This window comes from Spea bombifrons, chromosome 5 (assembly GCF_027358695.1).
Source record: "Spea bombifrons isolate aSpeBom1 chromosome 5, aSpeBom1.2.pri, whole genome shotgun sequence".
NCBI classification, from domain to species: Eukaryota; Metazoa; Chordata; class Amphibia; order Anura; family Pelobatidae; genus Spea; species Spea bombifrons.
This window is the reverse complement of record NC_071091.1, coordinates 39,697,725-39,711,578: the sequence shown is the minus strand read 5'-3', so window position 1 is coordinate 39,711,578 and position 13,854 is coordinate 39,697,725. Positions and strand designations below refer to the sequence as shown.

The following is a 13,854-nucleotide window of genomic DNA, read 5'->3' as shown; positions in this document are numbered from 1 at the left end:
CATTTATGCCCCACACTCTTTTGTATTGGTTAATGCGATGCCCAACCACCCTCTTTTCTATTGATGCCCCCAATGCTATGGATATTACCCCCAGCCACATACACCCCTGTTTATATTTATTTTGTAATGCCATAACTCAGCCCCCCCCCACCGGCACGGCGGCTGCCTTGAACTTCGTATCCGGGTGGCCGCTTTAAATGTGGGCTATATATGTTAAATGTAAACCATAGGGCTGCGTTAAATACATTAAATTCATGATGCTTTTTATGTGCCCCTGGAAAAAGTATGCATTCTATGTTACTCCAGAAACTACAGTGTAAATGAGGGGCCAAAGGCAAAATTAAGGAGGGTAGCTATAATAAGTAATATTCATGAGGCAGGCACTGAAAGGGCCACTGTGCTGGGTACATGTCACATGACGCCACAAGATGCAACATTTCCACGTCTTGAATGGTATTCAGTTTGCTCTCCCTTGATTGCTCCATTACTGCCTCGCAGAGCAGATTAGGTCAGGGGTGTCCAAGTTTTTTCAGCAGTGGTCCACTTCATCAGAATTGTATACGTGCGAGGGCCGCACTCATTTTTCACTGTGAGAAAATATGGCCTTTAATAAAAATATGCAGATTAAAATAAACTAAATTACACTAAACCTTCACTTTTCCTCTCACTGATTTATGGGCCTAGAAAGTTTTGTGACTACAAATTCAGGATTCTGGATAAGTTAAAATGAAATAGTTCTATTTGTCCTAGGGATACACCGAAATGAAAATTCAGGATCAAAACCGAAAATTCAGGGTTCACTTAGCCAAAACCGAAAAGGACCCCCCCCTTTAAAAATAATAAAAAAAATCCCACACTTTTAATAAAAGTAAGTTACACACCAAAATTGTACAAAAAAATTTATAACAATGTTATATATACCGTATTTGCTCGATTATAAGACAAGGTTTTTTTCAGAGCAAATGCTGAAAAATACCCCTCGTCTTATAATCGGGGTCGTCTTCTAATCAGACCTCAAAATGTCCGAGGGGGCCATGCTGCTTACCGGGCTTTGGTCGCGTGCAACAGGAAGCTACTAGAGTGCCACATAACTCTGCCTCCCCCCTCCTTCCTCTGGGGGCGGGGCCAGAGAAGTTGCTCGCACAGCCGGGCCCCTCCAGAAATGCCTTTTAACCCCCTATATACCACTCTGGCATATAGGAGGGTATAAGACATTTCTGGAGGCAGAGTGGCATATAGAGGGTTAAAAGGCACATCATGGGGCAGAGTGGCAAATAGGGGGTATAAGGCATTTCTGGGGGCAAAGTGGCAACCCTGGGGGCAGATGTGCATAACTGGGGGGCAGGTTGGCAAATAAAAGGAAATAAAAAAAAAATATTTTTCTCAATCATAGCTTTTATGAAATATGAAAATATTGTTTACCTGAATTAAAATTTACTAGTAAAACTTTTTTTTTCCTATAGGGTAGTCTTATATTCAGGCTTTTTGTTTTTTTCCTAAATTAATATTTAGATTTTGTGGGGTCGTCTTATAATCAGGGTCGTCTTATAATCGAGCAAATACGGTATATATATTATGATTGTTAACAGCAATCTCAGGCATACCCAGATTCCAGCATGTACTGGTTGGCTGGGCATGTTAGGAGTGTGATTGCTGTCAACAATCAATATAAATTATTGTTATTGTATTTTTTTGTCCAATTTTGGTGTGTTAACCACACTTTTATTAAAAGTAAGTAACACACCACAATTGGACAACAGCAATCGCACTCCCTTTATACCCAGGCAACAATGCTGGAACCTAGGCATGATGGGACTGTGATTGCTGTTAGCAATCACACTCCTATCATGCCAAGTCAGCCAGTACATGCTGGTACAGGGTGGCTATAAGTGATGTGCAGACCCCATATTGCTGGCAGCATAAATACACAAGGGGGCAGCTAGCCAGGTTTCAGCATGTACTGGCTGACTTGGCTTGATAGGAGTGTGATTGCTAACAGCAATAAGGTCCCATCATGCCTAGGTTCCAGCACTTACACATCCATGCTATCACACACTCATTCATTCATATACTCATTCATTCACAGATTCATTCCCTCAACATTCAAACACCTTCCCCACCCCCTTACCTGCACCGCAGCTCTCTCGATGCCGCTCACAGACTTCAGCAGGGGGCGCGGCCTCCCTCTGCGTTCTCTTGTACTGCACAGAGGAAGCAGGACTGGAGCAGAGCCATGTGATGTCACGTGAACTCTGCTGGGTTCTGCTTCCTCTGTGCAGTACAAAAGACCCTCCCACAGGTAAGTAGCAGGGCTTTTGTGATCCCGGTTGCCCTGGCTGCCGATCTCACGTGGGCCGCACCTCGAGGTGCCGCGGGCCGCATTGGGCTGCTATATATTAACACTCACACTAATGCTATACAGGAACAGACACTATCCTCACAGAGACATGCATCCAGCTGCTATATTGCTGCATCTCTCTACTGTCACTTCAGCATCCCCCTGCTGCTAAGAAGGGGGCCCGGTTCACTAGTATGGCAGTCCATCTTGGCCAACTAGGCCTAGGATGGTTGGGGAAGGTGAGAGTTAAGTGCCCCTGCCACACAACTGTCTCATATCAAGCTCCTGGTGCACAGCTGCTCAATTGGCCAGATACAAGGGGGATCTCTAATCTCTCCAACCAGCAATGAATGCTGTGGAAGACTGTGTCTACCTGGAACAGCCTGCTTAGCACATCTTTTTTGGCGCTGTCTGTCCTCAAAAGTTGGCCTGAAAATTTCTCTAAGGGAACAAATGGACTGAAAATGTTATAGTGTTTAGGGGGAAGTGTATGATCATAAGCCCTTCAGTGTGAATAATAACATGCTTTTTAGATTATAGATGCATGCTTTTTTGAAGTGTTTGCCATATGTTTAGAATTAAAGTGACGGTTTCCAACAATTGGCATGAAGAATAGACTGGAGCAGTCTTGGAAGTTTCATCCATCTATTTTAGCAAGTTATCAAATCAAGGTATCTTCAAGCACTCAAGTATATAATTGCTGGAAAAAAAAAAGAATAAAAATTGTTAATTTGTCATAAATGAGTTCTGGGAAGACAAAACACCTTTTTCTAATTGGACTTGTGTGACCTATTGATAGCTATTTGTGTAACTAAGGTGTTTAGAAGGAAAAGAACATATTTTATTTTCACTATTTAATTTCTAAACATATTTCCTGTTGTTACACAGTACCATCTTTTTCAGAGGTATAGGGCACTGATCCACTAAACATTTGAGCTCCTAGAAACAGGGAACAGTTGTGTTTGGGTCCCAAAGAGTAAGAGGTCCCACCAAACAGTGATATAAAATAGATATATGAAAAAAACGATTTCTCTGATTAGTTGCCAAGGATTTGAAAGAGTAAACTGCAATAATCAAATACCACAGTTTGCATGATTTGTAATTGGAACCAGCCTTTCTTATTGTATTATAAAGTACAAAACAAAGTTATCACGTATTGTGCCAGGAAGTCTGGGAATGGTTTGGTTAGATACCTGTAATGAGATTTTATTTCTTTGAGGATAGTAATATTTATTTAAAGTTTTTTTGGGTAAGGAGACAATAAACTAAACTGGAAAATGTGTTTTTGTGGTTACAAATAACTTATTTCTATATACCATATGTTCTACAAATTGTTTATGCATTCTATATCAAGCCTAATAGATTATTAATAGACTGCTTCATCTGGAGTCGTATTAATTAAAATTTTAAAAATAAATGTACAAATGTCCGAAAACGAGGAGGGACCCCCAACAAAACAAAAACGAGAGCTCCAAATTTTCATTTGCATATTGATTTGTTTTATTCACTCTGTAATGCTATCTCAAAGTATTTCTCAAAGTCTCCCTACCTTCTCCGCCAATCACTTCTGTGTCCTGTCCTTCTTTTCCACCTATCCTATTTCCTCTGGAATGATGAACCAAATATCAAAGTCCACATTTAACTACAGAACTTTCAAAATGTTACATAAAGCTAGTGCCACCTGCACTTATATAAGTAATTGGATTTATGTTGAACCTGACATTCATGTTAAGTGGCGTTCTACCTACTCTTCAGAATTCAACATTTTTCAACACAAGTAAATACATAGTACGTTCCTTGCGCTATTGTATGCCCAATCCTTTACCTGAAATTATTAAATCATATACAAATTTGACTCATATTATTGTCTCGTAAAACATAATTGTTTGGTGCAATTTAAAGGTTGATGCCATAGAAAAAGACTTCTTAAAAGTGTGATTAAACCTTTGGAAAAAGTGGCACATCATAGTTTTTTTTTGTTTTACAGTATACTAGATGTTGCAGACATAAGTGGAACAATACCTTTTTTTAAAAACTGAATGAAGCACATTTTTAAATCAGGAAACATTGTTTTATAACTGTATGTTGTGCTGTAGTAAATATATATGATGTGTTATAAAAAATTACAACTAGCTTTGCATTTTTTCATATGAAATTTTCAGCAATGCACTGATTGCATCCTATTAGCTTAAAAATGTGTTTATGTATCTGGTATTATAAAGGATATATAGTCAATGAAAAACATTTTAAAATGATGGGGTTTTTTTTATTCAGTGGAGACTGCTTTATGACTTTATGCAGTCTGTGTGGAAGATTTATAGCAGATGCTGAAGCTGGCTGAGATGCTATGCATTTGTACAATAAACTGTACTTAACCGCATGCAACTCATGCTTCTCACTGTAAGTTCTTACAGTGGGAAAGGCATGTCAACTACCCCAGCAGTGTCCCTTATCATTGTGCACATGAGTGATAGCTTCCATGTGTCCGCTTCACATCAAACCAAGCAACCTATCCAACTGAGCAGTGTGTATTCTCATAACATGGTCTGACGGTATGTCTACTTTGTGCCTCTGGCACATGAAACTGATTTGGACCGACTTTAGAAATCCAGCACTTGAATTGCTTCAAGTTTAAAGGGATTAATGTGATGTAATAATGTACACTTAGCAATAGTCCATTCCTGCCTATTGTGTATACACGCAACCCACTGCATGCCTGACCAGACAGTGCTGCAATTGATTTGAATGGGAGCACTTTCCTGAAACAAAACTAGAACGCTGTCGGGAGCAATACAGTGCAATTCTGCAATTGCAGTTTTTATCAGTTATGGGCATTTTTTCTTTCTTATAGGTTAGAATGCGTATTATAATGCATTCTTTTGTTGGTGGGGCTGTATGGGGCATTGAACTATCCCCCTACTTTACAACTTTATTTTCTGAGTAGTGTTTTGGAATGTTTTAAATTATGTATTTATGTAAATAATGGAAATAATAAAAGTGTAATTCCAGCATTGTTTATTCAAATACTTAATTACAAAGATTGGCTTTTAGATATAAATAAGTTTTGCTTGTTTTATTTTCCAGTTTTGATGACAAAACAGAATATCTCGCATTAGGAGCTGTAAAGAATATTTCACTTAACATTTCTGTCTCAAACAATGGGGATGATGCCTATGATACCAACGTGTTCTTCAACTTTTCTCGAGAGCTGTACTTCATTAAAATGTGGCAAGAGGTAAGCGTCTTGCAACACTCATCTGTCAATATATCAGCTGAGGGGATACAACACAAACCAAGCAATAGTTGTGATGGACATCAATGTAAAAAATGTTACTGCATATGTCTGCCTTAATATTTTTGTATTATTATTGTTATTATATGTACATAATGTATATAATATGTAGATTCATCTGTGTGTGAAAATCTCAAAAAGTGTTATCTAAAATAATCTATACGGAGTATATTACAACCCATGACTCTTCATTCAACTCCCTTCTCTGTCCCCACATCACAATCCTCACTCAATCCCAAGATCTTGCCACCCACTTGCTGACAAGATCAAAACTATCAAACTGGACTTCATTTCTCTTCAACATCCATCTACACCACCTACCATCACCTTCCATACTTCATACTACATGGTTTTTCCCCTGCAAATGAAGTAAAACTTGTACTCCTTCTGTCTTCATCACAGCCAAAACTAGACTCTATCTCATCACACCTTGCTAAGTATTACCAGCTGCTTGTCTGCTATTTCTTCTTGGAGGTCACAACACTACCTGAAACTTAATCTCTCTAAAGATGAACTCATAATCTTTGCTTTTTCCATCTACACCTAAATACCTGAATGCTCAATCTCCATTAACACCTCCACTCCCCACCCCCCGACTCAATACCTTAAAGTCATCTTTCACTCAGCCCTCTCCTTCATTCTATCACGAACCGGGTCCATACAGACGACTGTAAAGACCCAGCACGCTACAGTTTTGTGTAAATGTGTGTACTGTTTTTTTCCGGCGTATAAGACGACTGGGCGTACAAGACGACCCCCAACTTTTCCAGTTAAAATATAGAGTTTGGGCTATACTCGCCGTATAAGACTACCCCTTCAACCCGTATACAACAACCAGCCAATCACGGCAAGTGATGTACCTTACCGGTGATTGGCTGGTTGTTGTATACAAAGCCTGCTTGGATTGGGTGGGTCAGCTCTCCCTAACATATGCCTGTCCACACACACATGTATAGACATATACTGCCCTCACACAACCCTTCCTTTACACACATATACATGTACACACCAGCTTACAAACACACATATACACATACACTGCCCTTACACACACCTGTCCATACACATACACTGCCCATACACAGACATATACATACATACACTGCCCTTACACACACACACATATATATATATAGATATATATATATATATCTCTACACATACTAACATACGCCTGTCCATACATACACATTTATACACTGCCCTCACCACACACCCCTGCCTTTACACACACACACACATATATATACACACACCAGCTTACAAACACACAAATACCTACACTGCTCTTACACACACCTGACCGTACACATACATTGACCTTACACACACATATATACACATACACTGCACTTACACCCCTTTCTCCCCATCTCTTACCTTTCTCATTTTCTATCTTCCATCCAGTTGTGGGAGCGTGAGGTCTGCCATTTCAGACCTCTGCTTTACTGCTCCCTCATCACTACGCGCCGACAATTGATGCCGAGCGCCGGAATATGACGTCATCCCCGCGCTCGGCATCAATAGCCGGCGCATAGTGATTAGGGAGCACAGAAGCCGAGGTCTGAAGTGCCAGACCTCGAGCTCCCTAATGTTGGGCTAGTTAGAGGGAGGTCGTAATCTCCCCAACCAGCCCTGCTCATCGGACGCCCGCTGATCAGGGCTAGTTGGGGAGATCACGATCTTGCACCTACCTCGGCACCGCCCTGAAGACCAGCCCAGGGGAGGCGGCTTCTCTGCTCGTCCCTCCCCTAGAGATACGCTACAGTTTTAGGAGCTTCGTGGGGAATCGGGATTCTCCGCCTCGGTAAGTTTCAGTACCCGGCGTATAAGACGACCCCCGACTTTTGAAAAGATTTTCATGGGTTAAAAAGAAAATACCAGAAAATACGGTAAATTGTTGTGGCTATATAACTAAAAGATATCCGGGGGGGGGGGCAAAGTGGCAGCATATATGGGGGAACAGAGTGGCAGCATATCTGGGGTGGGCAGAGTGGCAGCATATCTGGGGTTGGCAGAGTGGCAGCATATCTATTCCACTAAGTGGTTATTTTACTTAGAAAAATGTTCCTTTAAAAAAGCACCTAACTTTTAGTGTGCGGCCTACATTCGGGTGTGGCCTATAATCGAGCCAATACGGTATATAGAAATATATATATACCGTATTGGCTTGAATATAGGCCGCACTTTTTCCCCCCACTTTAAGTCTTTAAAGTGGGGGTGCGGCCTATATTCGGGGTCTAGCGCCCGACGCCCGGGACATGCAGTCTCGGGCGCCAGGCAGGCAGCGGGGTTAGGATACAGATCCCCCGCAGCGGTGCAGGGGACCTGCATCCTACTCCCCGATACGCTCAGACAGCCTCCCCTGTCAGCACTTCCCACGGGGGGGGGGCGTGCCGGCACGGGAGGTTGTCTAAGGGCATCGTGCGGACCGTCCGCACGATGCGTTTTACCTCTGCCCACCCCCAACTTACCGGAGCAGACTCCCGGGTGTCTTGCGGGGCCGTCGGGGGACATCTACGCAATACGCGTATACAACTTCCGGTGCCGCGTATACAACTGGATGTGCCGGCACCGGAAGTTGTATACGCGTATTGCGTAGATGTCCCCCGCCGGCCCCGCAAGACACCCGGGAGTCTGCTCCGGTAAGTCGGGGGGGGGGCAGAGGAGGACAGTGGCAGCATTTCTCGGGGGGGAGGAGGAGGAGGACAGTGGCAGCATATCTCGGGGGGGAGGAGGACAGTGGCAGCATATCTCGGGAGGGGGGGGAGGACAGTGGTATCATATCTCGGGGAGGGAGGACAGTGGCAGCATATCCCGGGGGCAGGGGACAGAGTGGCAGCATGTTTTTTTTGGTGCTTTTTTAAAGAAAAAAACTTTTTCCTCAAAAAAGCACCAAACTTTTAGGGGGCGGCCTATATCCGAGCCAATACGGTATTTACAAAATTATGTGTATGTATGTATATACCGTATTGGCTCGGATATAGGCCGCCCCCGTATATAGGCCGCACCCTAAAAGTTTGGTGCTTTTTTAAAGAAAAAGTTTTTTTCTTTAAAAAAGCACCAAAAAAAAAACATGCTGCCACTCTGTCCCCCGCCCCCGGGATATGCTGCCACTGTCCTCCCTCCCCGAGATATGCTACCACTGTCCTCCTCCTCCCCCCCCGATATGCTACCACTGTCCTTCCCCCCCCCGATATGCTACCACTGTCCTCCCCCCCGATATGCTACCACTGCCCCCCCATATGCTACCACTGCCCCCCCCCCGAGATATGCTGCCACTGTCCTCCTCTGCCCCCCCTCCTCGACTTACCGGAGCAGACTCCCGGGTGTCTTGCGGGGCCGGCGGGGGACATCTACGCAATTGTCTCCCGCCGGCCCCGCAAGACACCCGGGAGTCTGCTCCGGTAAGTCGAGGAGGGGGGGCAGAGGTAAAACGCATCGTGCGGACGGTCCGCACGATGCGCTTAGACAACCTCCCGTGCCGGCACCCCCCCCCGTGGGAAGTGCTGGCAGGGGAGGCTGTCTGAGCGTATCAGACAGTAGGATACGGGTCCCCTGCACCGCTGCTGGGGATCTGTATCCTAACTCCGCTGCCTGCCCGGCGCCCGGGACTGCATGTCCCGGGCGTCGGGCGCTAAACCCCGAATATAGGCCGCACCCCCACTTTAAAGACTTAAAGTGGGGGAAAAGTGGGGGAAAAAAGTGCGGCCTATATTCGAGTATATCTATATATATATATATATATAGATAGATAGATAGATAGATAGATAGATAGATAGATAGATATAGATATATATGTGTGTGTGTGAATATGCATAATTTCACAAAAACAAAAGCACACATTTATACATAGATATACATGTTTTCATTCTTGAAAAGCGATGCCATTTAACCAAACCTTAGCTAAACAGTCCAAGATCTTAAGCAAACAATCCTTAGCCTGAAGGAAGCGTGAAACAAAACAAATTCATATTTTCGATTAACGTATGGGTACGCAAATATTAAACATGATACCCTTATATAACAAACATACTTGACTTCCAAGTTCTTGCTCAAATAATGAGTAGATCACTGAATATTTTTCTTCTGTAGCCATACTAGAGAAAATTAACATTGTCTTGTAAGTTTAAGGAATATTGAAGATACAAATCAGTTTAGTCATGTACAAAGAACCTTGTTGTTCTTGAATAGGAATATAACATTCATGCAACCAGGAATTTCACTTTGTTAACCTTATTTTGAACTCCCTCCCATACTAAGGAAGGAAAAGTGAACAAGGCCCATCATCGCCATGCAGTTCTGCAATACCACATTTTTAATGCCTGTAGGATATCATATGAAAATATCAAGAGTTGATATTCAGCTATAGGGAAACATGCATTTAAAGGACAGTTATGATTACACTGCTGATGTTTTGAATGTTTCTGCAATAAAAAACACCCTGATGCATTTCCATTGCTACTCTTCCACCAAGCTATTTCATTTAAACTCAGCATTGATGATGTATTTAAGCTAATGTTTTTCTTCTTTAATTTTAGTCAGATTAACATACAGTTAAGTTAATAATGCAGAATCTACATTAAATTGGCAATTAAGTGTCCCCTACACCCCACTACAGAAGAATACATGTAAAAGTACTCTGTAAGTACTTTAACCCCTTCAATTCCAGGGGTTTTTGGTACCTCAAAGCCCAGAGCAATTTTGCCATTTTTGGGGTATGTCGGTTTAGCGATGATTCTCTTGTGAATAGTGTACCCATATAAACTATATATTGTTTTTTCAAGGAGAGATAGAGCTTTCGTTTGATACCATAGTTGGATGATTAGCTGAAAATTTAGAATGAGAAATTTAGTAAAAACTAGCGAAGATTAGAAAAATAAACTATTTTTTTTTTACATTTTCCCTCTGAATCCTCACAAAATTAGGTAAAGTGATGGAAAATCCCCTCCAAGTTTATTAATTCAGGTGTCCTGATTTCAGAAATACCTAATTTATATAGACTTTCCCAGCACCAGGGAGCATACTATAAGGTGTACAATTTTGTATAATTTTTATGCCTATGGCTTAACGGGTTTGGGGGTTGTGAACGGGGTCAGGAGGGTTATACTGGCTAGATGTTATGCTAGGGCAATGGGAATTAAGGTTTTTTAATAATTTTTTTATTATCTTTTTTTATATATTTTTTTTACATTTTTTAAAAAATGTTATATATTATTTTTACACAGAAATGGTTAGAGGTCCTCCTAGGGACCTCCTGAACATGCCAGTGATGTCACAATGACATCACAGCTCACATTATAATTTTTTTTTGTATTATTTATATTATTATTTTAATGATTTATTTAATATTATTTTTTAAATGAATTAACTTTCAGGACGGGAGGGGGAGTGAGAGACATGGTTTCTCACTCCCCTCCCTGTGATCCCCCTGCACCGATCACACTGTGATCTCTATGCAGGTCCTCACAGACCTGCATAGAGATCGCAGCGTCTCTGTGCCTCATCGGAGGGCAGGATATCCCCGCAGGAATGCCCCATCGCGCGTTTGCAACTGCGCGATCGCGCAATCGGGCACTTTCAACTGTAACAGCTTACGGGCTTTCATGCCGGAAGCTGTTACGGGAGATCGGGCAGCAGAAAGCCGGCGATGCCCGCTTCTGCTGCCAGGGGGGAGTCCAGGCTGTCAAACGACAGCCTGGTCTCCCGTGCAGCGGCAGGGATGTGTCCCTGACGCTGCACGAAGGGCTGGACGTACCGGGACGTCCATAGGGGTTTCTTAGTGGGCGTTTTTTGGACGTCCCGGTAAGTCTATAGGGGAATAAAGGGGTTAAGATGCTATCTTCCAAAACAAAAACAATAATGCAGCACTTACCTGACCTAGAAGTTGCAGTCCTGTAGCAGCTACCCTCCTTCTCTGTAGTCTGGCATTTCTTGGCACTGTTTGGCTCTATGAACAGAAAGTGCTCTCATTGGCAGCATCGGGCTGGCAACGACAGGGCGCCCATAGCACTTTACTTTTGACATAATGGTACAGCAATTCAAAAGTTATCCTTGTTGAACGTTTATTCCCTTTTGAGGAAGCAGGCATAGACAAACTATATATGGATTATTACAATGTGCAGTAATAAAATACATTTTCACCATGCTGGTGCCAGAAATATTATTACAGCTATTAAGCAGCAAGCACGCCTACTTATATTGTACATATAGTAACGTATATTGGCTGTTCCAGGGATTACTAACACAATGCATTATAGGTTTTTTTTGATAACACGTGCAAACAAAAGTATGTTTAGTGACTACTGAAGTTCTCAAAATACTTCACTGTGACTCCATCCTCAATTGAGTTACTTGCACTCCTAATTCAGCTCTGTTTTACTCAGTAGTTCGCACAGCCCATTAAGAAGCAGGCTGCTATTGTAGAATCTCAATAGCTTATTCTTTACACTGCAAGGTAGCAGCCAGAGGACTGTTTGTCTTGTAACATGAATCAAGAAATTTGTTGAATTACTTCTTAAAGGGTCAGCCTTGTCTCTGCAGGGTGGTTATTCCCCCTCCTCTCTTTCAGAGTTTTATATGGCACTACATGGAAACAAAAACTACAAACATCATGGTTATTAATTTTAACTTTTTGAGTGTCAAGTGGCATGAATTATATATATATACCCACATACATTTTATGCATTATTTTATTAGCTCTATTGGCTTTCTTCTGTGGTGTGATATAATGAGGTATAGTCAGATGCATACTGATGCTGCATATATACAGTCGTGTGAAAAAGAAAGTGCACCCTCTATGAATTCTACAAGTTTACATATTAGGACGTAATAACAATTATCTGTTCCTTAGCAGGTCTAAAATATAGGTAAATACAACCTCAGATGAACAGCAGCACATGACATATTACACCATGTCATGATTTATGAAAAAGCCAAGACAAGTGCTGCTAATCTAATGCCCTTCATTATTTGATCGTCAGCAAGTGTGACCACCTGTATAAAAGCCAAACTTTTAGCTGTTTGCTGGTCTGGAGCATTCAGATGTCTGTTAGCACATCACAAGGAGGAAAGATATCAGCAATGATCTTAGAGAAGCAATTATTGCTGCCCATCAATGTGGGAAATGGTTATAAAGCCATTCCCAAACAATTTAAAGTCAATCATTCTACAGGGCACAGTTATTATGTTATATATTAAAAGGTCATGACAGTACAATTACAAAAAAACTGAACAAGTAAGGTTTGTTCAGAAGGGTTGCCAGAGGAAGGCCTCTTCTCCCAAAAAAAGAACATGGCAGCATAGCCTAGGTTTGCAAAGTTGCATCTGAACAAACCACAAGACTTCTGGAACAATGTTCTTTGGAAAGACAAGACCAACGTATGGCCATAATGCACAGTGCGCTGTTAGGCAGCATATCAGAACAAACGCCTCATACCAACTGTCAAGCACAGTGGTGGAGGGGGGGATTTGGGCTTGTTTTACTGCCACAGTACCTGGGGAACCTGGCAGTCATTGAGTGGACTATGAACCTATTTTGTATACTAAAGTATTCTAGAGTCAAATGGGAGGCCATCTATCCAACAGCTAAAGCTTGGCCGAAACTGGGCCATGCAACAGGACATTGATCTCAAGCACATCAGCAAATTTACAACAAAATGTCTGAGAAAGAAAAACAACCAAGATGTTGTGATGGCCCAGTGAAAGTCCAGACCCCAACCTGATTGAAATGCTGTGGCGGCATCTTAAAAAACTGTGCATAAATAAATGCCCGCAAACCTCAATGAACTGAAGCAATGTTGTAAAGAAGAGTGGGCCAAAATTCCTCTACAAAGATTTAAGGTATGATAGTCATACAGAAAACTATTACTTCAAATTATTGCTGCTAAAGGTGCTTCTACAAGCTATTGAATCATAAGGTGTACTTTTTGCACATGGCTTCCTTATTTTGGCTTTCTTTTTGTTGAATAATTTATGACACAGTTCATCTGAGGTTGTATTTACCTAATTATTATACCTGATGATAAGGAACAGGTCTAAAAATTGAAACTTGAATCCAAATTGGAAATGAAATGTTTTTGTTACGGTTTGTAGCAATTCAACAATTGCTTGGTTGAGGCTTTAAACATTGGCCTCCCTTTACCAACTCTCAGGGACAGTCTGAAAATTATCAGGTTTCTCACAAGCTGATCAACCTCAAGCAGCAGACTAACACACATCTTTG

General features: G+C 41.8%; 1 protein-coding gene across 1 annotated transcript in view; it reads left to right on the top strand.

Annotated features, from left to right (window-relative positions):
- Positions 1–13,854, top strand: part of ITGA9 (integrin subunit alpha 9) — a 190,181-nt gene that overhangs the window by 127,958 nt on the left and 48,369 nt on the right. The window contains exon 18 of the mRNA XM_053466129.1: positions 5,423–5,573. Coding sequence (XP_053322104.1) covers positions 5,423–5,573 — 151 coding nt within the window. The remainder of the gene's footprint in view (positions 1–5,422; positions 5,574–13,854) is intronic.